At 38.7% G+C, this 26,058-nt stretch overlaps 1 protein-coding gene across 3 annotated transcripts in view; it reads left to right on the forward strand.

The window, feature by feature from the left end:
• Nucleotides 1-26,058, forward strand: part of NRP1 (neuropilin 1) — a 141,957-nt gene that overhangs the window by 76,060 nt on the left and 39,839 nt on the right. For all 3 annotated transcript variants that reach the window (XM_008052551.2, XM_021709759.1, XM_021709760.1), the window contains exon 7: nt 23,058-23,213. In XM_008052551.2, coding sequence (XP_008050742.1) covers nt 23,058-23,213 — 156 coding nt within the window. The remainder of the gene's footprint in view (nt 1-23,057; nt 23,214-26,058) is intronic.

The following is a 26,058-nucleotide window of genomic DNA, read 5'->3' on the forward strand; positions in this document are numbered from 1 at the left end:
CCTTTAGTGAGAAGGATCATGAAGGGAAGTCCCAATTTGAAGGTTTGCACACAGCCATATCCTGCTCAAGAAGCCACTTCATATCCTGAGCAGCTAAAATAACTCTTAATTGTCAATGGCAGAGTTAATCATACTATAAAATGTGTCCTCCTCCCTTTTGTTCCAGAATATTCCATTCTGTATTCTATGTTCTAAAGCTACTTATCTTATTAATTTATTCTTTTTTCTTCTTTTGTTTCTGCTTAAATAATCAAGGATTCAAAGTATAGATTCAGTATATCAGGCCTACAATAAAAATTCTTCCTTTTCAAGCACATTATTAGAGTGTAAGCCATTAAGCTCATTGAAACTGAGTTTCTTTTCCTGTAAAATAAAGCTAATGTAGCCTTCACTCCATTCAAGTCTCCCAGTCTGTGATACTATGAATCTCAGAGAAATGCAGTCTCAGTTTTTTCTTTTCATCTCTGAGAACTAAGTACATAGCGAACTGTGTCTGTTCAGGAGATGTGTTCTCATAGATCCTAAATGGAGCCATTCACACACAAAGCAGAATTTAATTCGTTAATTATTTGTGTTTTATTAATGATATTGTTCACCACACTGTAAACAGATTTATCCTTCCAGCTTTAATTAAAGCTCTTGGGAGTACTTTCTTCAAAACAACTGTGACTTTTCTCTGATTAAAATGCCAGGAGACAAAAAAAAAAAAAAAAAGGCAAGAGACATAATGCCTGGGTGAGATATGAACTTTGTTGATTGAAAAAATAAAAATGGCACCAGGGACAAATCGATTACCATACACTGCAGTGACTTTAGAAATAGAATTACTTCTTCTAAAGACAGACTAACTCAGGCTGAAACTCGACTCCTTTTCCAAATTTGGGGGCATTGTCTCTTGTGGAAAAAATTTTGGCACTAGGTTATTTATGCCTTCGCTTATTTCAGAGGAGCAGAAAGCAATTGGTGGCTTCTAAGCCACATCCTGTTTGGTTTGGTAAATTAGCCCTATTATGAATTAATCTCACAGAAGAAGGAAACCTCTAGCAAGACACTCTGTAGCTTTAAGAATCCATCAGGAAGCCCCTGAAGCAAAAGCACTCTCTCTCTTCACCACATTTTCTAGTACAGATGTTCATTCTGAGGTATGAGGAGAAGAAAAGTTCTAGAAGAGAGAAGCTAGAGTCAACCTTCTGAAGGAACTTGTGCCCAGGCTTTCCTTTTGCCTTATATGTACTTCTCAAATAATATTAAAATCTTCCCTATTTTCTCCCTGAAGGAATTTTGAGAGCCAACACCAGTAACAAAAGCTCTTAATGTGATTAGGGAGATGGAGTGAATGAAAGCAAAACACACCCACAGCAACACACACAGCCATGTTTACTCCCTTGTGACAATAGTGTCAATACCCTCCTTATACATTCATGTGAAACTGGTCAAATCCAGGTGGCCTTTAGGTTGCTTTATGAATTTTTTAATTGTGAGGCATAGTCTAATGACAAAATCTTATGCTTCTATAGCACTCTTCTTTTATAAAAGCACCATTTCATACACATCCTATTTTAGTCTTATAAGGTAAAGTAGACCAGAAATGTTTGTGCCCATTTTCACCCGAGAAAAGTGAGATCCAGAGAGGTTAAATGGTTCACTGAAATCCTGACTTCCGGAAAAGATAGAACTTGTCGGAAATCTTAGTCTTACACAATTGAAGTGGACTTCCTTCCTCAGACTTGGGAAGCAAGTTGGGAGGCATAGAATGAGAAGTCCAGACAGTAGTCAGGGGGTGAATCACCACTTTGGTTGATCTGACACAAAGCCAGGGAACAGCTACTGTTTGCATAGCTCTCTGACCATTGAGATTGTGAGTTTTTCACCTCATGCTTTTGCAGTTAAGGTATGCTGGGCAGATACTCTCATACCAACTATTTAGAGAACGAGGACAGTCTACCAAGGTCGTCAGGCCTGATGGGTCACAGAGGAGACTCTCCCTCAAATATTTAGGCTTCTGACCCTCAGCCCCAGGGACCTTCCTTTAGGCCTTCAGGGTGTCCTACCCCTGTGCTCCACCGACTTCCCATCCAGAGCACGTGGGCTGTTGCTACCAGCAACTTCAAGAGTGGCCCTGTCATGATTCAAAACTTAAATTATCTGTTACAACTTGCTGAGAATGGAGACAAAAGATAATGTAAGGCATAGATCTGATTTCAGGAACTAAGAAGAGTCTAGCTGGACTTCCTTTAAGCACCAAATGGAATGAAATACTTCATGAGTCCTTAGAAATATTTTCTCTGGCAAACAGGATTATTATACATTTTTGTCAAATTTTAGGTAGGAGGAGTGAGTGATTCAATCAGAAGAAATTGTTATTCAAAACCCTTGTTTTTATATTTAAAGTTGGAATCTCCCAAAATTAAAAGTAAAAACTGAAGTAATTTATTTTAAAACTTTAGAATATCATTTGTTTTAACATGTTTCATATATAATTTTCTTCCCTCCTAATCTTTCTGGACGAATCTTTCATTCTCTGACATGAGTGTGAAACAAGTATCTCCTATGAAATATTTTTTGAATTTTTGTAAAATTGCCAGTTTCTAGCTGGCTTGTAATCTTTAATGCTGTATTCCAAATAGGTTCCATCTGCTAAATTGACTAATCCAGAGCATATATAGAGCCAGGTTATCCTGACTGTAAGCGTTCTGTGCTTATAAAGCAGACACTTTAGGGGTGTATTAACTCATTCAGATCATTAGTAAATTGCTAAAATTACAATAAAATGAGACTTTATAAATTTGAAACTAGGGAGGTGACAAAAATAGCTCACTGAGTTACCCAAATGTGGAATGAGGATGTAAAATATAGTGCTGGCAAATTTAGGGAAAATACAGCTGTTCGACTGAATGTGTATTCCCCAGGTGTGCTCTGTGTAGTTGTGTGTGTGTGTGTCATTGCGACTAATATTAACATACTGTTTTAGCCAAAACATTCATCTAGAAGGTAGACAATTTGCCTTACAAAATTCCCCAGGGTGAACTTTTGTTGATCCTACTCTGATTCTGCATTGACTTCTACTTCCTCCATAAAATAAGTGCTTTTCCTCCCTTAATGCATCATGGGTCTGTTGCCTATGACTGGGTTTCTACCTCGTCTGTACTGGAAGTCTATATTCCAATAGCTACTGTCTCCTGAAGATCTTTTCCTAATGCTGCTTCTGGAACCTTGACTTTTCATATTACAGGAAGAAATTTAAAGAAAATATAAAGGGATGGATTAAATTCAGCATTTAAAAAAATTTTTTTAAAAGGAGGATATGATTTGGAGAAAACAGATGCAAACATGAGAGATAATTATTTGAATTTTTTAACTGATTATTTTGTCTTGTAGAAATTACCAGATGATTTTAACCATTTTGGTCAAATTGACTACTTCATTTGGTTTAAGAAATTAGTTAAATGATTTTACCAATTAGTATTTCATGTAAACACACCTTAAAGAAAAAGTATGACATCTGAAGATTAGATTTTTATGATGAAGCATCACTGGAAAGACAATAATGAAAGAGCCTCCACTGTTTAGATATAATTACACTTAAAAATAAGTTATCTGTTTAGCGTGAGTGTTCCTTTTACTTATTTTGGTTTCTTATTGTTTGATGCCAGTGTATATTTGGAATCAACATTCGTAGTTATATTCTAGAGAAGAGTTTGGTTTTTTTTTCTTTTTCAATATCTCAATTGATGTGTAAGTCTAAAAGGGGATGCAATCATTTTGTCTAAATTCCTTACCTTGCATGGGCTCAGAGGGTAAGTGACTTACAAGACCTCATAGCAAGTTAGCGGCAGAACCTGGACTAGAATCTTAGCATCCCTGTTCTCACTCAGTTGTCACAAGATGTGAAAACAGATGTGGGTCTCTTTTGACGGTAGTGTCCTGAAGACCACGTAAGTATGTTTAAATCCCAACCTATTGTAAGTTGTTGACTGGTAAATGGTGTCTATTAAATTGAACAACCACTGCAGAAACTTTAACATAAGTGATTGGACTACATTAGAACAGTTTCTTGGTCTAGAGAATACTGACATTTGGATCAGATAATCCTTTGTTGTAGGAGCTGTCCTGTGCATTGTAAGATGTAGAAGCCAGTGGCACACATGCACACACAGCAGTCATGACAACCAAAAAACATCTCCAGACATTGCTGAATGTCCTGTTCAACAAAAAATCATCTCCAGTCAGTCAAAAAACCACTGGTCAAGAAGATACTCAAATCCTAATCAAGTCATTTTTAAAATAATCAAACTGGTCAGCCTTTTGAAAGAAAAAGTAACTCGTTCCTTGGCTGGGTTTTGTCCCTTTGCAACCACTTGTGGGTATTATTTGGACAGAACTGTAGTTCTTTTGTTTTCCAAAAATACACGTGTTTATTTACCTTATGCAGGAAAATAGAATCATAAGCCTCCTTGTTTATTTATCTTAAGCTTCGCTATTTTTAGCTTTTAAACATGAACTGTTTTTAGCTAAATAAATACAGATGTTATTTTAGAAGACTGCACAATTGGGTCTCAAAATGCACAGATAAGGGTGGAATTAGCAAAAGGAAACAGGATAAAATTGCAAATCATCATTGACAAGATTTAGGTAAAATAAGACTGAAATTAGTTCCTCCACACATAAACATTGTGTGCCACTGACCTGTGTCTACCTATTTTAGTTTGTATGCAGTATGTAAATCAAGGCTTTGTTGTTGTTGTCTTTACACTTCTGTGTAATCAAGAGTAAGAAACTGTGATTGAAAATCTGTTTTGCCTATTAACTTATCTTTTCTTTGAAAAAATAACATTAAGCTTCCATTTCTGTAACCTAAACAACAACACATTAAGAGCTATCAATTACCAACCAGTTTCATATCTGTGGACCGATAAGGAGGCAAGGTTGATGGTTTCACATCTGTTTTGGGTGAAAGGCTGTTCCTGTCTGTGGTATTTAAAATTTAAAGAACTTCTGTTATTATACAATGGGGAATCCTCAGGGAGTAAAATGTTAATGAAATCCATAACATACACAGATTTTATGATAGCAGTTTTAAGAAATTCCTTTGGTGGGGTTTGTTGATGTCTGTCCCGGCGGTAATAATTGTACCTTTTACAGAGTGCATTAATGTTCACATTTTGGAGCAATGACTATATTTATGCAGCGTGTAATATAACACACCAACTCCTAAACTTTAAATAACTTTCATATCGTAATTTGAAAGCCCCAGAGCAAAAAAAAAAAATGTGTTCTTCAGAGTTGGCAGCAACCATCGTTTGAAACTTTTCCTAGCACATCCACAGCAACTTTCTCCAAATGTGAGAGAGAGGTGCGCCCTAGAAATTCTGAAGCCCTGGTGTGCATGGGAGTCTGTGCCCCCATATAGTTCTCATTTAATGCACCATTTGAAAGCACCACATCAAACTGGCAATTTTGATCTACATCAGAATAGCAATTTTGGAAGCTGAACTGAAACAGAGACAGACGCAAGCATGCGTGTGAGCATCTACCCGCCTCCCAAACACACACACTTATTTCTTTCTCCATCCACCTCTGCTCCTCCCGCAGCCATCTAATCTCATTCAATTCTAGGTTCAAATGAAGAGAGGAAAGTAGATTAAAGTCAAAAATGCTCTATAAATCCCAATAGTAATAAAATGCATTATGCTTTTATATTTCCAACTATTGAACAGAGTAAGCATTTGAGACTAATTGCACATATTATGACTCCGGATAATCACATATTCACTTGTGCAAGTGACTTGGGCTTCTTCCCTCCAGTACCCTTTGCCTCAGGGGGTTAAAAATGAATCTATGGCATGTTTCTAATTCCCTTCCTTCAGGAGAATAGTGTCTTAATTCTACCAAAGTTTTATTTTTCTTACAATTCTAATGCTTTAAACTTCTAGCTACATATTTTGGATTTAGGAAAATAAATAAATAAGCTCCTGTATTCTTTTAGCAATCCCAAGAAGGCTATAGATGGAATTCTTCAGGGACTGGGTGATTGGACCACACAGCTTCTTGGGTCCTTTCAAACATTTAAGACTCTGTGATTCTATTAAAAATAAAAATAAATTTATTGTGTCAGCAAGTGCCCTCAGCTTGCCTAAGATAAAAATATGAGTATATGGAGCATGGCTAGAATTCGTTTTAAACACTGTTGATAATCATGTGAAACAGCACATAGCCATTTTTTTAATGAAGATTTTTTTTCTTAGATCAAATAATTATTCAGGTTGGTTTCATCGTGAAGCTTCTCTGAGGATTTCACATAGAAACTTCACTAGTGGGGTCTGTTTTCCTTGGTTTTTTTGTGCTAGCTTGTAGGAAAGTACAGCCCGCTAGGGGAGATAAGATGAAGCCCAGACAGTTCATCTTTCATGTCTCTCCAATCTTTGAAGGAAATATCTGTAAGGCATGGACTTGCCCACCAGCACAGACTGTTTGTACCTTAAAGTCCTGCCAATACCCGTTCTTTTTTTCCTTCCTTAAGAAGACAGATGCCACATTCAATTCTGAGCATTTTACAGGCCATATTAACCCAGGAAAAGGGAAGAGAAAAGGTAGCCCCAAGGATCCAGCTGTTTGAAGACATTCATTACAGTGGTCTTATACTTTTAGACTTGGTATGTTTACTTAGGGCTGCGGCTAGCTGATGCATGTAGACCCCATCGCAGAAAAGAAAGACCAAGACCCAGGCACAAAGTCTACTGGCTACAGGAGCAAGCAATCCGACAGACCCTTAAGTTTGAGGATCTGGAAATGAAATACCAAATTTCGAATGGAAAATATTCACGATTAATGAAAAGAAGTTAGAAAATCATACGAAATGTAAAATACTGAAGGACTTTTTTTTTCGTATTTCAGGAAGCACACACAGAGCTTAGGGGGAGAAAACAAAACTTTTTTTTTTTTTTTTTTTTTTTTGAGTTGGAGTCTCACTCTGTTGCCCATACTGGAGTGCAGTGGCCGCTCCCGGCCACCGCAGCCTCGACCTGCTGGTCTCCGGCGATCCTTCCACCTCAGCCTTCCAAGTAGCTGGAATTACAGGCATACGCTACCTCGCCCGGCTGATTTTTTGATTTATTGTAGAGATGAAGTCTCGCTGCCCAACCCGCGGGCTCAGGCAGTCCACTCACCTCAGCCTCCCAAAGCGCGGGATTACAGGCCGAGCCACCGAGCCCGGCTGAAAACAAAACTTTTTAAAAGTTCTCTTGACCTTAAAAAATGAAAGTATAATTATGCAGAATTTTACTGGCCTGGTTATTTATTTATCTATTTTTATTTTACTTATTTATATTTTTTTTAATTGGGGGTCTCACTCTGTCATCCAGGCTGGAGTACAGTGTCATTATCATGGCTTACCACAGCCTGGACCTCCTGGGCTCAGGCAGTCCTCTTCCTCAGCTTCCAAGGAGCTGGGACTAGGGCCATTTTTTAATTTTTACTTTCTTAGAGATAAGGTTTTGCTATGTTGCCCAGGCTGTTGAACTTCCAGGCTCAAGTAAGCCACTTGCCTCAGTCTCCCAAAGTGCTGGAATTACAGGCATGAGCCCTGTCTGGCCTGGTTATTTAAACATTGTTAAAAAATTCAAACTAGTTATAGTTAGTCTCAGTCAGCAACATTATATAGCATACATTATATTATTTCTTTAGTATTAACATATGTTTTCAAATATCGTATGCATTTATACAGATGCTGTTATTTATTGGGAAAGCTCCATATCAAAATGGCAAGAATTCATTTACTTAACAATCATTTATTATATAAAAAAAAATTAGTCAATAATTTTGTTCATTTAGCATGATATTTCCTTTAAAATCAACCACTAGTAAATAGATGAACTTCATCTATTGAGACAAATACAAAAAGTACCTTACATGACCTCCATCTAAATATTCCCTGTGTCTTCTGATAAATAGGAAGAGAAGGCAGGAAGAAGTTATTTGGGGTTCAACCTATATACTGAAATTCAGCTCCGATGATCAACTTCTGTAATATAATAATCCAGTTCCATTAGTGGAAGAACTCTGCTGTCTTCTAGAAGGGTTTAATATGAGCATCTGCTTATCTACTAATCTTTCTTTAAATTGTCTAGATTGAGATTATTTATGTTTCTCATATAAAATTCATCTCAATTAAAATATTTGTATGAAAAATAATTCAATCCAATTAAGAGCCAATTTCATTCATTTTTAAGAAATATTTGCAGTTTATTAAAATCATGCAAAGTGATCTGTTTTAATCCTTAAATTTGCATCTGAAAATATAATAGCAATGTGATAGGATACTCACTGCTCTGTATGGAAGAAATGTCTTTTTCAACATTCCTAAATATTTGCCTTAGTTCTTTTTTGTTTTTTCTGTCAAGAACTTCCTCCCGCTCCAGACACACACAACCACTACCAGTGCGACATAGAGCATGGCCTTGCTCACCAAAAAAAACATTTTACCTCTTGGCACCTCCAAGTCTATGGTTGAAATAGATGTATCCAACCATGTGCCAAGAATGCTTAAGTCTCAGCTTCCATTATGTTAAGGACTTCAGGCAGTGCTAGGAGAGCACACAATGTATTTAGTGTAATATCTGTGCTTGTGCTCCTGGAGTTTGAAAGTTGTTGTACAAATGCGTTTTTCCCATTGTGTCACTCAGGCTGAAATGCATGAAATTAGTAAAGATAGCTAGATTCTTTTCTGTAACATGAAAAGAATTTGCAGTTCTGTTTACTGATTGCATTTGGATGGCAAAGGGAGCACATGTCTTCAGAGCACAAAAACAATGCCATACTTTGTCCTTTTCTTCTAGGAGAAGCACAGAAATCACAGATCATTGGGTAACATTTCTTCCATCCTCATTTTCATTTTCTACCTCCAACCATGGCGTTTCCAGCTCGATGGTCTTTCTCCTGCCATAGGCTAGCCTTTGCTCAGATCAAAACTATCAAAACTACAGATTATCAGTTGTGAATTCTAATTACAGATGATTCTCTTAGAGGGTGACTCTTTGAAAATTCATTTTTGCAAGAATTTTCCCATCCCTTTTACAAATCGTCTTCAAAAACAAATCAGTATATACACTTCCTGACTGAATAGTGAGCTTCCAAAAGGGAAATTGCCGTTGACAAAATATTAAATCTCCAAGTTCATTTCATCTGTTCCGAGGAATGATTGGCATCCCTTCAGAGACTAACTGTTTACATACAATTTCTGACAACCAGCTGTACCTAGGCAGCCTGTTCTTTCTCTTCATTCTTGTCTCCAGGGTAGAATTTGTTATAACCTTAGGCGGGTGGCCGACTTTAATCTCAGTAATCCCATCAGCTCCTTGCAGGATTTTTAATGCCAAGTCGATGAGTTTTCTTGGACACCTGCACTTCCAAATTCTCCATCAGCACATGAAACTCTCATTACCAGGAGAGGCCCACCTAGATTACTGGGAAATACATGGAAAATCGGTGTAAACGGATGCTGTCAAAGTTTACAGGCCAAGCGACTGATTTAGACCATCACACTCATCTGCAAGTCTTTAGTTTCCAGAAATTCATACTTGTGTTTGTTTTTGAAACCAAGCTTATAGGGGGAGGGAGAAAAAGTAGAGGCATGACTTACTGCAAAACTAATCATCAACAAGTCATTTGTTTGTACTGGAATAGACAACCACTCTTTGAGTACAAGTGTGTGTTCATTTAGAAATCAGCCTGATAGTGCAGATAAAACTCTATGGGTAGCATGGAACAGTAGCTTTTGAGCTTTAAAATATGCCTTGTCCCTGCCTGTTATTTAATATTTTCTTGATCTTTTAGTTTTGAAAATTTCTTTAAACTGCTAAGAGACTAAAATGGTATGTGTATGTGTAAGTGCACCTTGGGAAGGTATAATGAAGCCTTGCTTCATTGCAGAGCAACCTGCAGGACTTCTTCCATGAGGCTTGCTTGTGAAGCTGCTTCTCAAGACCAGGAGACAAAAGACGCACAAAGTTCACAAAAGCTGCATTTATGTCCTAGCCACACAGAGCTATAATTCCAACACCTTATAAAGATTGCGTGTTAATTCGGTAAAACCATGGCAACCTATAGTGACAGAGTGAAATTTTGATGCTGGTTACATTTTCAAAAATAAAGAAAGGGTATGGGAAAGTCTGAGATACCAGATATATAAACATCTAATACATAAAAATCCTGTGGACATCATGCTTGCAAGTAACTCAGATCTCCAATAAGAAGGTTTTGAAGAGGTTTGAGTAAAATATTTGAGGCTATGATAGATATAGTGAAAAAAAATCAATTAATCCCTGCTGCCTTTTGGGGTAACTTCCAGAAGAGACACTTACTAAATTAATGAGAGGTCATTTGAGAAATAAATAAAAAAGAAGACTTCACACAGCATGGATCCAGCCAGTGAAACTCATTATTTAACAGATTCTTGTTTTAAGTAGTGAACTTTTCAAAGGACTGGAAATTTTAAGACTAGTTATAATATTTACAGTAATAATACTAAGATAAAAATAACCACATTCCAAGCTTAAGAGTACAAGTTAGTTACTCAAACACTTTAACATTGTCTTTAATGACAGGCAGTTGGTGTTTGTTTGGAAAAAAAGAGTTATAGATCCTGCTGGCAATGCCAGAGACTTACACAACACTGAATTTAAAAATTCAACAAACATTTATTGAGGATCTACTAAAGATTAGGCACTGTATGTGGGCCTAGGTGAATTTAAAGTGTCTCTCCTTCAAAGGAATTATAACCTAGGTACTACAGGCAAAACTATGTGTGCGCATGTGCGTACACACACACACACACACACACACACACACACACACAGGCATCCACTCCAATTACCCAGTGACTAAGGGAGAAAATATTAGGTCACATTCTTATGGTTAATGTGTGTACAAACGCAACGTGATCCTCATAATAACCATGAGACGGGACTACATAGACTATACATTGTTATTTCTTTGGAGAGAGAAGGAAACTAAGGCTTGAACTGGCTAATTTACTTGCTTAACATTGTCCAGGTCACTCTTGAATGTCAGAGCTCTGGAGCAACTTCTGGGGTCTGTGCTTTTTTACCACCCCTTGCTGCCTGCATCACCCCAGTTTTCTCTCTGTAATGCCAGAATTCATTGAGTCATTTTAATGCAGTCTATTCCCTCTGTATTGAGATTTCTTGTTGACTTGTCTTTTTCCCTCACTAACTATAGGGCAGGAATCTTATCACCTTCACTGAATTTTGCCCAAACACTTAGCACTTACTTGTGTTAGGAGCGAATAAACAATCTCCAGTCACAAACTTCCTCTGCAATAGAATGGATATTACAAATACCCATCATGATAAGATCATGCTCTGAACTCATGGTCTTCTTAAATGTTTGAGGCAGAACGGCATGATCTCAGCAGCAGTGTGAATCCCTGAAGAGAGCATCACACAGTTTTTATGCCATTTCATTGAAATGTTTTGTTTTAAAGGCAGGCATCAACATAGGGGAAGATTGCAGAGTATGCCACTAGGCTCAAGAGAGTCCCGGTGACTCAGGAAGACTGAGGTTTATTCTCGTTCCCAGGAATACTTGGATCCCAGAGGCAGTGAAACACACATTGCGGCAGAATTACCTCAGCAGTGCAGTGTGTGGCCGAGAGCTTAAAGTTTACTTACAAAGAAGACTTCATTGTCTCCCTGTCACTAGCCAAACACTTTGTGGCCCAGACTCCTGGACTACATGAAGGTCCATGCAAAAGAGGGTGTGTGTGTGTGTGTTTGCAGGGAGGAGAGGAGTGAAAGAGGGGATGACACTTATCTTTGTTCTATAAAGGAATTTTGCCATGAGACGTTAGAAGGAAAATATTCATGTCAAATAGTTTCAAATGTAGGCAATTGGGTGGGATTTTTTTTCTGTTTCTTCTGTCTTTAGCTCCTCAGCCCTGACCACTTCCACAGCCAAAGTCTGACCCCATCCTTTGAGGTCCAGTTTGAATGGGCCAAATGGCCTCTTTTCATAAAGCCCTTTCTGTGACCTTCCAGGAGCAATTTTTTCTTCTTTAGAATCTCATGATGCCCCATCTACCACCAAGGTGCCAGTCTTGTGACACCATTATTGCCATGTAGGCCTAGGTGCCTGTAGACTCTGACACACAATGAATGTGTGTTGAGCATAATGGATTGAATGTTTTTTCCTGGACACTTGGCATCCTTCAGTTTAATTTCACACTTTTAGTTTGCATACCTATGACATGTGAAGCACCATGATTGGGTTTTAGGACATGGCTATGTAAGCATGCACCCCGGGCTGCATAGTGTGTGAGTTGTTGGGCTCTGAGAAAGGATCACAAATGCACAACATCTCAGTTTCCTCATCAACAAACCCTGCCTTGTGTGATAATTGTGAGAAGTGAAGGAGTTTTTAGTATTTAGTATAAGACCTTGCACAGTGTGGGTGTTCCCCAAAGATATTTTGAATAGTCCCATCAACTACAATAATCATCATCAATACTTTATCAATATAATGAGTCCTACTGAAATTATGGGTGGAAATAATAAGTTCTGCTAAAAAGTCTTACAGTGGCTATAACCCTGGCTTTGATCTCTTCCTCCACTGCTGTTACCCTCTTTGTTTTGGCAAAAATGAATATTAGGAGCCCAGAGGCTTTGATCTACCTGTACCATCTACTTGATCGAACAGGGTATCTACAGCTGCATCCTGGCAGTCAACGGGATCAGTAGCACTTGACCCGTAAGCTTGCTCACGCCTCTGTACCCTATGCAATTCCTACACTCTAGGTTGTCTACTAGGAGAACACTTTCCTGGTTTTCGTGGGTATTGCATACAATCAGATGGTGCCAAGAGTTACATCAGGAGAGCGCTGTATCAGCCCACACCCTTCATGGAGTAGGTACCCGCTAACTCTTTATTAAGGAAATCCGTCTAGCAAGAGCATGTACTATGATTCTCCTATAAGGCTTTTGGCTAGGAGATTTACATCACGTCCATATTTGAGGCTGGTTACAATTGTTCTAAAACTCTGGTATACTTACCTTTTTCTGTTAAGAATTTCCAGTTAGGCAATTTATATTAGAGTTTTTAAGTAAAAATCTTAGCCAAGTTCCTAGGGAATACATTTTGTCTGTTCTGAGGACTTGTCCTCTTTCCAGATCAAAGGATTAGGCTCAGGTTTTCAATTAAATGTAACTTACAAATAAGCATTCAAAAAATGTTAATTAAAAGTATTAAGTCCCTGAATCTTTTACTGCCTAGCAAGAGCTGCTGAATATCTTAGTTGGGAGAGGGGGGCATTTAAATGTCATCTTTTTGACCAAGTTATTAAAGGTTTCTGAGGTACTCATCTGAAAGTTAACATGGCATTGAAGCAAAGACTTCATTTTAAAAGAGAAAAATTTTCACAGGTCAGTGTATGTCTTAAAAATGTAAAACAATCTTTTCTAAAGCATAGGGATTTAATCAGCCTTTCTCTTTAACTCTACATAGGAGTTTCAAATTGTGTTAGATGTTGATTACTTGTATCCCAGAGTGTATAGGAGCCCCCAAACGATTTCATTTTCTCCTCCTCTTGTTATCAGAATGTATTGTGTCCTGGCGTCCAGATTTTACAGGTTTATCAAGTAAAAGAGGAATTTAAATGGAATATTTGCCTGGTTTTTCTGAATACTATTATATCTGCTCTAGAAAATATGGAAGGAAAAAAAACCCTTATGTTTTACGTAGAATATGTGAAGACTGTCTTTCCATATTTGACTTAAATGTGTTTCATAAAATAAGCTGAGCATTTTCGGGTGGGTCGTCACAGTTCCTTGCATTGCTCTCAAACAAAGGTCTTTCAGAGCCTGATGCTGTTTCCATCACACCGAGGAAATGTAGAGCCGAGGTGGTGTCTCCACCTTTGCATTTGATCTTTATGGTTTCCATATTGGAGTGATTTGGGGAGCTGGATTCTGGAAATGTCTCTAGTTGAAGGGCTGGAGTACTAACCTGCTACATGGAGTCCCTTTTGTTTCTTTTGGACAATGCTACTTGCCAATTTTAACAACTACAGCAGATTTTACTATTCAAACAGAACCAGATGGGACTCCAGTTCAAAGAACATGTCAGAATTCAATATTTCTTTTTTAATTAGTTGCTCCTGATTTATGCAAAAGAAAAATTAACATGAGAGTGGGAGAATGCACCATGAATCTAGCCAGACTGGAACCCACGCAAGCTTTATCTTTCTTTCATATGCCAAAAAGACAAAGGTCAGCCCTTATGTGAGGACTTCGTTTTCCTTGCCCCCCTCTCTTGTTCTTTTGCTGTAACTGCAGTGGCGGTCAGGGAAGCCAGCCTTTGCACCGCCTCCAAGCTGCCACAGCCGTATCTAGTGTTATTCTATCTGGCGGGCTCAAGTCTTCTGGTAGGAAAATGCATCTGTTCATTTACTTGGGATTGTTACTACTAGCAAAGGTTTTGTTGCCACCAGTCATTTGTTTCCACCCAGGAAAATATTCTCCTTTAATTTAACTATGCATTCATTCAGGCAATTAAAACTAGAAGAGAAAATTGGCAAGAATCTTCTTGCTTTGCACTTGAGTATTTTTATTCTTTACCAGAATTTTAAAATGTTTCTTTATAATCTTTTGCTAAAAATGATTCCTAACCACCATCTTGTTTTTTTTTAACAGCATAACTAAATCTTTTTGCAAAGTTTTGCTATTTAGTAGCCAGTGTACATTTTAAACTGATAGTCAATGTAATTATGCACGGTGCAAAATATTTAATCTCCAAAAAGAATCGCTATTAGATTTAATTACTATTTACTAAGAAATTCTAAATTATCTTTCTAATAATTATGGCTTTAGAATATGAATTGGGGAACAGTATGGGTGTAGTGGCTCATAACTGGGCTGCAAGTCCGATCTGGGTACAAGTCCTGGCTCAAACACTGGTAAGTTATGTGACTCTGCACAAGGTTCACGTTCCATTTTGTTTCTCAATTTCTTTGTCCATAAAACCTTCCTTGATTGTTGTGAGAATTGAAAGAGATAATGAATATAAATTCAGCTCTAAATATAATACCTAACACATAGAGGCTGCCCCATGAGTTTTCTATTAATAATAGTAATTTTAGCCATCAGCACTTTTTTGTGTGTGATACAGTAAAAGTAACAAAACACATTAAAGAAGACAGAATTATGTCACTAACCATAAAGTAATAGTATTCTGCTTAGTAACTATAAGACAAGTCCAAGATCCTAGGTTATGGAGCACGATGGTTAGGTGTTGTAAGTTAAGCCCACAGAGCTTAGAATAGCACTGAAATCCACATACTCAGGTTTTTTCAGAAGCCATGTGTTTTATCTAAGGAAATGAGACAATTGCTTAAAAATATTTTCTTTAGCTTGTAGTGTCAAGTGATGAATTAAACAGCTTTTTGAGTCATCAGAGATGCTCTAAGGAAAATCCGACAGACTTCCCTCCCCCAAAATATTTTCCTGTTTTTAATCAGACCTCAGCTCTTTGTCCTTTATTTTTTCAGGCTCTTGTATTGACCTGCCTTGGGAGTTTTAAAAGCTGGTAAGCACTCCCTTGCCAATGCTAGCTCAATGGGCAGTATTTTATTGAGCAAGACAGATTTTCATTTCAGAAATGAGGCTTTCCACATTATGACATGACCAATAGCTGGTTATGTATTATTATAGGAAGCAAAGATATTCATTTCATGGCTCGAAGGCTGCATGCTGGTGTTTAACCAGCAGTTGGCAAAAATTTGCTACATGATTTACTACACAAGGCTAAAATGCACTGCTTTGTCCTCAAGTGATGCCCAGTAAAAATCTGGGCCTCTCCCTGCTTTTCTTTGTCTGGGGAACATGTTTCTGGTCATCGTGAAGTCAATGCCATGACCACACAGAGAAGGTGGATCGTGCCTGTAGCCATCTTACAACAAACCAATGCCATGGTGGGGGGGGAGCCTTCACCACACAGGGGTTGCTGCAACATTGCCTCCCATCCCAGAAGTGGATCAGGATAAGTTCTTCTACGGGTGGGTTTCTCTCCACCCAAAATGAAAGGCTTGGGATTTCCTTCTCTGTATCTGCTCACAATGTCTTCTCTTTGTGGATGGATATTCTACTGCCAGTATGAGAATCTCGTATTTATATTGCAAATAGGGCATCATGTTGGTTCACTTCCGCCTGTGGTGCTACATCAGCTAACTTAGATAAACTTCTGTAAAAGGAGTCTACACACCATCAGATAAGTACCAGATGTTTATGTTTGTCACACACACGGAGAAAACATTCAACTATTTCAGTGAGAGCATTTGATGTTCAGTTCCATGACTACCCACTCCCACCCTTACCCTCATCACCCTTGCTCTTAATGTTAGACAGAAGTACATCAAACTCAGATATGAAATCACATCCATCTCCTAATTAAAAATAAAGCAGCTGTGAAATAATGATATTCTTTCAAAATAAGAAAATGGCGATTACAGCAGAGCTGATTGGATTTAGGGGAAGCAGGTTACTTAATTATGGCTATTGTGTGTCTGAATTTTTATGGAAAGAAAGGAAGTATTGTTTGGGATGATGAACCCTCCAAAACACAAAAATGTGGCATGACGTAGACTGCTCTGGGGTTGTATCTTTGTCTTTCCAGCTGCTTGTCTTAGGTCGCCAATCTTTTCTATTAGAATGTGAGGTTGATAAGCACTTGTCATCATTCCATCAGCCAAGCTACCGAGGATGACGGCCAGTAGTTGGTTTGGAATGGTTTTTGTGACAACTGATCATTTTGACTTCAAAACGACCAGAGCACATACTCTTTAGAGATTAATACATTTTTTGACAAATAATGTGTATAATGATGAGAGAAACCTGACAGATTGTTTAATGTCATGATTTTATCCATTCATTTCCTTCTGTTTACCTCTGCAATTCCTGTTATTCCTTCTCTCTGGAATATTCTTTCCCTTTGTGTTCATTGACAAGCTCCCACTGTGTATTCTTCAGTACTCACCTTAAGCATTGAAGTCAGCTGTGAAATGTCTCCAATGCCCCTGCCTCCAATTCTCTGGTAAACTGTACTTCTTACTTTGTGCTGCATAACACGTCACTCTCTAATCATGTGGAGTTTGTGTTTCTCACACTCTTACTGATCTCTATATCCTAACAACTTAATACAAAACTTGGCAGATAAACAGTATTAAATATTCACTAAATAGTTATCAATCGAATTGAGTAAAATCCAATACCTAATATTTGCAGGTAGCTGACTCATTAGATTATGCTACAATCATTCAATGGGAAACCATGAAGCCATTAAAAATGATGATATAAGCAAATATTTTTGATATGGAAATATATTCATGAAACTAAACTAAAGCTAAACTAAAAAAGTATAGAGGTAATATAACCTTATTTTAATAAAAACAAAACATGCAGACAAAATATTCGCACATATTTTGCATAAGAAAAAACTCAGAAAGGCTATTATTATTGGTGGCAATTTCCAAATGGTAGTCTTATAGAGATTCTGTTTTCTTCTATAATCTTTTCTGCTTTTTATGAATTTTTAATAGGCATTTCTTACTTTCCTAATAGAAAAATAGATATTTTCCCCCCAAATCACAGAAATCTATAAGGAGGCAGAGCAGAAACACATCATGATGAATACAGTGATCAAGACATGAGCTATGCACTAAATATATTAGGGTGCAAGTGACTTACTTGGCCTGCTTTGCTAAAAAGAGGAAAAAGCCATTTCTATTCGAAAAATGTAAAAGGTTCTTTTAAGTAAAACTTCACGTGTCAAGACATGCAGACAGAAAAGGCTTATTTTCTGTTAGCCATAACAAATATTTTAATGTGACTGGATGGTACAGTTAGAGGGGGATAGATGCAGTAGAAGGGACTAAAAAGATAGATTGAAGCCAATGTCATGATTAGCAGAAACAGCTACACTAGTGGGAAAGGCTTGTAAAGGAATGAAAAACTAAACTGGGCATGGTAGTTCATACCTGTAATCCCAGCACTTTGGGAGGCGGAGGCGAGAGGATTGCCTGAGTCCAGGGGTTTTAGACCAGCCTGGGCAACTTGGCGAGACCTCATCTCTACAATAAATCAAAAAATTAGCTGGTGGTACACACCTGTGGTTCCAGCTACCTGGGAAGCTGAGGCAGAAGGATCACCTGGGTCCAGCAGGTCGAGGCTGCATTGGCCATGAGCATGCCACTGCACCCCAGCCTGAGTGACAGAGTGAGACTCTGACTCATAAAAAAGGGGGAATAAAAAACCTTTCCTCTACTCTTTTATGTTTTGTAACTGGGGCCTGTAAGTTAAACTGACTAATACAGATTAACAGGGGAAAAAAGGCACATAAACTTTATTAATATTTTTAATCTTATGTGTACAGACGCTTTACAGGAAAGAAGTAAAGAAATCCAAAGAATCAATTAGACTCAGGTACCTATACACCATTTTAACAAAGGGTGATAAATTGTGTATAATGTACTTTACAAAAGAAAGGTGGTTTGGGCTTCTAAGGCTGATAAATTGAGAGAAAGTGACTAGTATGTATACACATGAGGGAAACTAATGGAAAACAGGGATTATCTTAATAAGGTTTGTTTATGTAGACTCATCTCAGTACTCTCAGTCTCCAAGGATAAGGGTTGTTCTCATCATTCTGATACAGGAAAGGGGATATTTATGCTACCTTCACAAGGGGAAATGTATGCCCTGCATTTAGGTAGAAAATGGGAGGGCAAATAACTTTTCTTGCATTTGTTGATTCTCAAAATAATCTTAATGCCAAAGTGGCAGATTTTGAGGTAGCATATTCTGGAACTCTTCAGATATTAACACCAAAGCATTAAGTTCTTATAGGTCTCCTGACATAAACACCAGCAGTGTGAGAGTGGTACTTATGAGGCATGACTTTATCTGTCTCCTTCCACACTCTCTTAGGCACTTGAGGGTGGAGGCCAGGTTCCTGTTGGAGAATTCCCCTGAGGCACTGAGAGAGAAAGGACTCATGAAAAGAAGTGACCTGGTTTGCCAATGAGGGTTCCACAGTGCTGGGGAAGTTGTGTGTTTTTAGAGATTGAGTACCATCTGGTTTTAATTGCAATAATTCAGGTCCCAATCCTAATCATTTTGTGAGATTGTCATCCATCCTTACTAAACCCAGTGGCAATAATGTTAGGAAGAAAAATGAAATGAAATTTCAAGTATCCCAGTGTGGTAAATAAGAGTTTCAGAGTTTTAAAGCACAGCAGGAAACTTTATGCAATTACAAGGAGAGGTTGCCAATGCATTTCATTGCTGTTGAGAAAAGAAAATATCTTTTGTTTTTTACAATTTTTTACAAGTGACTCATGCATGTGCTTTGAAGGCCTTTGCATCTGAGGCCCTGGATGTTTTCCTGTGTTGGATAGTAGTTAATTCCTGTCAATTGCCCCTTCTTCTAATGTTAGCCATTCCTAATGCTTAGGGTTCCTTTATTTGATTACCAGTTAACTCCTTTCCTACTTAACTCCTATCTCACCCAAGGAAAAACATAATTTTTTTAAAAAATAGGAAAAGGACAGCCAGAGAATGAAATTCTCGATTTATTTCAAATCAGCCCACGCTGAATACACTCTCTTGGGGATTTAATTATTTCCAAGCTGAAGAGCCATCTGTAAGTTTGACAGGAAGAGTTTATTTAAATAGTGCTGCTTCATGCTCCCTTGAACTTCAAGATTTTAAGGACCCTTCAGCTTGAAAGTGAATGTGGCATTGGGCTTGACTTAACGGATGGTCACTAGAGCACTAAGTGTTCTGAGAGCATTTGAAAACAGTTGAAATTGTTCAGTGCAACCATGTCTAGAGTACTCATTGAGTTCCAGATTGTAGCATTATGAAATCAGAGAGTTTTGCAGCAACTTAAAATCACCTAACCATTTGTCTGGAATATAGTGAGATTTAGAGTTGCCAGATAACATAAAGAACACCCAGTTAAATTTGAATTTTCAGCAAGCAAGGATCCAATTGTTATATAAGTATGGCCAAATAGTACATGGAATATACTTATACTAAAAAATATTTATTTTTTGTAACCTGCAAGTCAAATTTAACTGATGTCTTGTATTTTTATTTGCTAAATTTGACAATCATTGTATGCCTTCTCTTTTTGAAATTTGTACTCAGGGGGAAATGGAAAGTTTGAAATACTCATATGAAGTACTGTGGTTTGCTTTTGAAAAAAATGCAAGTTCCAGTAAACAAGTATAGACATTTGATACAAATGTGTTGAGCAGATATTTATTTGTTTAATTAAAATTTAAAATACCTGTATTACTATCTCAAAATATTAATTTCAATTAAAGTCTTGTTCCTTTTTCTCTTAAATCTGGTGAAAGGTTACAGAGCATAGAGCTTATAGCTTTAAAACCAAGGAAATGAAGTAAAGATTATTTTGCCTTGAATGATACCCTTATCCTTTCCAGATGAAATCTACTATCTTGAATTGTATAACCTCAAATTGACTTCTATGTGCTGTTTTTCCTGGATGTAATTCTTGGTTCAGTTTTGAAGCGATTCAGCAAAGGATTGATTTAACTGCTCCAAGGCCCTTCAGGAAAAAAGCAATTAATGAAAGACAATATGCCTTCCTGAGACAGGCTGTGCATAAAATGGAAATTCTTTAAATGGTCATAGCCTATAGGCACTGGAGGATTAATTGAAATATTGTTTTCTGAAAATTGAGTTGTCATGTAGCAAATGGGAAGCAAGATTCAGAAGTTGGAAGAAATGCTGGGGTTTTTCGTTTCTTTGGTTTTTTTGTTTTGTTTTGTTTTGCTTTGCTTTGGTTGCTATTTTCAAGAAAAATGGCATTCTATGACCTCTTAATGATAGCTGTACTGTTACAATAGCTTGTCAATGCTAATCAGTTGTAATGTATAATTATTTTCTGAGTCCCTTAAAATATACTACCATATGTTTATGTTTCAGTTTTTGAAAGTTTTCATATAATCCCGCACACATAATAGATGGAAGGAAACAATTTCCTAGGAAAAATTAAATGTATTTATAAAAGGAAACTGAAAGTATCTCTAATATATAGACACTAAGATCATTCTTAGTTATTAATGATGGTAATAAGGAAACAAAGAAAAATACTATTTTACTTTATTTAAAAACTTCTGTAAGGCATATGAAAGAAGGACTCATAGGAAGTCAGAGTTGAAAAGGGCCTTCCAAGTTATATAATCCTACCCCTGCATCTTACAAACAAGAAACTGGAAGCCTAAACATGATGGCAGAGCCAGGACTAGATGCTTAGACCCATTTCTTTCCACTTATGTCATGGGCTCTGGGATGAAATCATGGGCCTTTGAGGTTTTGCTCACCCTCTGATCATCACTACTGCTGCCTCCAAGTGCCCCACCTCAGGGGTTTGCAATAAACTAGTGAGAGATACAGACTGGACTGAGGAGCTTCTCCATGAGAAACTTACCAGGGAAAGGTCATAAGCCCTGGAAGTTGTTTCCTGGAAGCATCAGTTCTTCCCAGATGATGTCCTGAAATGATGTCCTGATGTCAAGCTGAACTTCAGAGAGAAAGACCATGGGAAGATGTGGAGAAAGAAGAAATTTAAAGATGAAAGTAAAGTGCTTACTTTGCTCCCTTCATCTCCACTCCATCCCAGATTATATGAGGGGCCATCCAAAAACACCTGAACTAGTTTGTGGAGGTCAGGCCCCTTGTAGTACAGGCTTCCCCTGCTAGGTAAGTGTTCTAGGAACCCATCAGCATCACTGTACCAGCTAGCATTGTTGTGAGAGGCTGCATTCAACTTAAGTGAATTTTGGGGGGTGACTCAACATATTTGCCTATTTCATGACGGGTGATTTAACCAAGCGCACCTACCCACACCGTGCTGAGTGTTCAGCAGTTTTTTTTTTTTACCAAAAATGGCATAACTCCCATGTCCCACCCTCCCTATTCACCCGATCTTGCCCAGAACAACTTTTTTTTTGTCTCTCCAATGAAAAAGTCCTCAAAGGGAAGCGTTTTGCCAATGTGAAAGAGGTGAAACAAAAACAACGGCAGAGGCACTAAAAGGCATTAACATTGAAAAGTTCAAAAATTGTTTTGCACAGTGGAAAAGGCCTCTCAATAGGTGTATTGCACCAAACAGAGAGTACTTTGAAGGTGATGAAGTTTAAACATGTAAGAATAAATACACAATTTTTTATGAATAAATTCTGGAGTTTTTTGGGTCCCTCTCATACATCTATGGCTATTCCTAAACTACAGCACTCCTGGTGCTTTTAAGTTCGTGCTGTTTCAGTCTGCGTTTTATTTGGAAGGAAGTAGAATGCCTAAGAGTAATAAGATATAAGATCATGTTAGATGTGAATTCTAGTCCAGGCCACTCTGGTATCCAGTGTGTGAGTTTATTTTATTTGTCTTGATTTTCTCTTTGTAAAATGACATCTATTCATGTGCTGTTTGGAAAGTACATTTAATCCCTTAGAAAACATAATGACATGATATTGAACCAAGCTTTCTCTTTGCACCAGGGGTCAAGCAATCATGGTTCCAACAATAAGAAAGGTCTCTTCTCAGTCTTTCTCCTGACAACAGGAACCAACCTAGGGCCATGCTGTCTTACCATGCCCTCGCCTTTCTTTAGATGAAATGGAATGGGGAATCAGGGGTTGTTGACACCAGATGGAATTAAGTCCTGTTGATCCCAGGTGGATGAAAATGATGAAAACTACAACGTGGAGCCCACAGAAAACTATGTCACATGGAAGTCAGGTGCTGTGGTGTGCACCTGTAGTCCCAGCTACATGGGGAAGGCTGAGGCAGGAGGATCACTTGAGCCCAGGGAGTTGAGGCTGCAGTGAGCTATGACGGCACCACTGTGCCCCAGCGTGGGGGACAGAGCAAGACCCTGTCTCTAAAAAAACAAACAAACAAAAACAGATGCTGCAGGTTATGGTGGTACAGGGATGACTGACCACACTTGTAACTGTCTTGCAGGTAGACTTGGGCCTCCTACGCTTCGTCACTGCTGTCGGGACACAGGGTGCTATTTCAAAAGAAACCAAGAAGAAATATTATGTCAAAACTTACAAGATAGACATCAGCTCCAATGGGGAAGACTGGATCACCATAAAAGAAGGAAATAAACCTGTTGTAAGTTTGGCTGCCTCCCCCTCAACCAGTTCAGTCTCTGTAAATGCATGATCAATTTTTACTTGTTTGTTTGGGAGCTTTCTGTCTGGACTGGTTTATTTTTGAATTGATTTAAAATGAAAAGTGCAATTAGAGGTTTAAATCTGACCAAGGGGTCTCATGTTCCCAGATCCAGAAGCCAAGAGGAAATTATACGGATGTTTCCAAGAAAAGTCAATACCGGGCAAATTAAGTGTCAGACTCAAGAATTACTTTAAGCCTCCCACAGGGACACGGACTATGCATAGGATAAACACTGTCCTCTTAGAACCTTAGGAATTTGGGGTTTGGTTTTGCTCCCCCCCCATATTTCTTCATTCTCTTTCATAGATTCTCTCTGTAATGGGCCAGTTTTAGAAAACATCTTTTCATCTACCCACTGTGGCTCACAAACTAATTTACAAGTGCATTTGGCTGCTTCTTGTAAGAACGGATGGAACTAGAGGTATTTCATTGTGTTTCCTGAGATCACACAAATAACATACTACCTCCTCATTGCTTTCAGCCAAGACGGCAACACAGACCACGCCATGTCCCTGGGCACTCTGCCCTAAATCATTTGGAACTAAGATGTTTTTCTCAGCCTGCCTGTTTATTTGAAGTTATACTTGCTCTGATTTACTAATCAAAAGATTTCTGAGAATTCATAACCACTGTCTCCCAGAAATTAAAAGCTTGCCCTGGAGGCTGGGTAAAGCACAAGAAATTGATGGGGTAGTAGCAAAGATCCAGGTAACTTGCAATGATGGGCTTGGGAAGAGGCCAATTAGCGTGTCCTTGTCTCTTGAGTGACCACGGACTTGATTTTCTCCTTCGGGGTCTGAAACTGAGAAAAGCCTCCTGGGTGTTAAGTGAGAGAAGAACTATTAATTCCTTTTGATTAGCAGCAAAACCCCCACTCTCATTCAGGGCAGGCAAGATGGAAGCAGATACGGTTGGACAGCTGTTCCATGGGAGGAAAATTCCATGGGCAGGCAAGTTCAGGGCCAGGATTTAGCCCTGGAAGACATGGAAATAACTCTCCATCGTGGGAAGAAAAATTCTCCATAGTCAGTGCTCCTGGAGATGAAGTGAATACATTTTGGCCCCTAGTTTCATGACTTATTCTTGTTTTAGAGTAGATTTTTGAAATTGTGTTTTAGTTTATTTTTATTTTTATTGTTATTATAATTATTATTTCAATAGCTTTAGAGGATACAAATAGTTTTTGGCCTGGACCTTAAGTGTACCCTCCACCCCATCTGTGCACATTGTACCCACTAGGTGATTTTTTGTCTCTCTGCCCCTTCCCCCCTCCCCCTTCTGAGCCTCCACTGTCCATCATACCATTCTCTGTGTCTTTGTGGATCCTTGGTTTATCTCCCATTATAAGTAAGAACATGCGGTGTTTGGTTTTCTATTCCTGCGTTAGTTCACTTAAGATGATGTTCTCTAATTCCATTCAAGTTTGCTTTAGTTTCAAACAAACCAAAAAACCCACAAATGCTAAGGACATATCCACCAACAAAAGAACCCAGAGGGAGTGAGAAAACTGACCCTAGGCCTTCAGGCCATTTCTTTAAAAAAATAAAGGCTACTTCTCCAAGATGTCCTCTTAAGCTACTATCCACCAGTTGTCTGCATGGTCCAGAAGGGGCTACTGGAGAGTACACAGAGATTCCAGGAGTATCTGAGAGTGCACACAGCTTGCCCTGGGAACTCCCTGGCACATAGGAGGGTTTCCAGGGCAGGAGGCAGAAAGAATAAGGAAGGGTTCAGCAGAGATAAAGACTTGGCATCTGTCTGAGCACTTTAGTTGAATCTAAATGAAATCAAAACATTCAGCTGGAGTCTAGTTAATACTGCCCACCCTGCCTTTCCCTGTCCTTTGGGGCCCCTGTGGCCTCTATCCTGCATTCCTCAGGGAGTGTGGGCCCTAGTACTTCAGCAAGAGCAGCCTTCAACCAGTGACTACTCCAGCAACCCTCTTTATGTTGGAGAGAATGTGTGAACTTACATGGTTTCCAGCGCACATAAAACTCTCTCTTTGTGAGAGAAATGCACACCCCTCAACCTGCATCCCAGCACGCAGCCTTCCTACCAGACTTCTGGCCTGCCTCGGACATGGACACGCAGACCCCATAAGGAGAGCACTGTTATAGGGGGCTCTACTCTTCTGGCAGTTACCCATTATTCTTTGTCACACAAACATGCTCCCACACAGATTGCTTCCCACAGAGAGATTCTGAAGTAGGACAGAAAGCTAAAGGCCATCACAGGCTAGGATAAATGAGGATATGAGTCGTCTCCAGAGAGAGATCAGCCTAACAACCAACTTTATAAAGCGTTTGACCACCTTCCGTTATGCAGGCCGCTTAAAACTCAATGAAGTAAAAACACCAGCCCAACTTTTACAGCCCTTTTTCCCAGGGGGAAGAGCAAGCCTTGGAAAACTGTAGTCCTCCTCCATGTATGTTCCTAGAAAGGTGGAAAGGAATCTCCAGGCCTCTGGTAGGCCCAGTCACACTCTCATTATGCAGCCTGAGAGGTGGAGTCTGACCCGGCTGTGCAGAGGAACATGTGCTAAATGCACCAGGCACAGAACTTGAGAATGCCACTGTGACACTGGCTGTTCCCAGCCCAAGGCTGAAGTAATATCCAAGAAAGGGGAGGCCAGAGTGTTCTACAACAGCAAAGCTCTCCACCCCTCAGAGATCTTACTAGAGAACATGACTGTAGCCCCGAGAGAGATGCTAAAGTCGCTCAGAAATCTGAAGGCAGAGTGACCCAACAGTTGCTTGTGGGAAACTGATTGGAAACTCAGTGC

The sequence above is a fragment of the Carlito syrichta genome, unplaced genomic scaffold, assembly GCF_000164805.1.
Source record: "Carlito syrichta isolate Samal-C Ts95f unplaced genomic scaffold, Tarsius_syrichta-2.0.1 Scaffold280880, whole genome shotgun sequence".
Classification (NCBI taxonomy): Eukaryota; Metazoa; Chordata; class Mammalia; order Primates; family Tarsiidae; genus Carlito; species Carlito syrichta.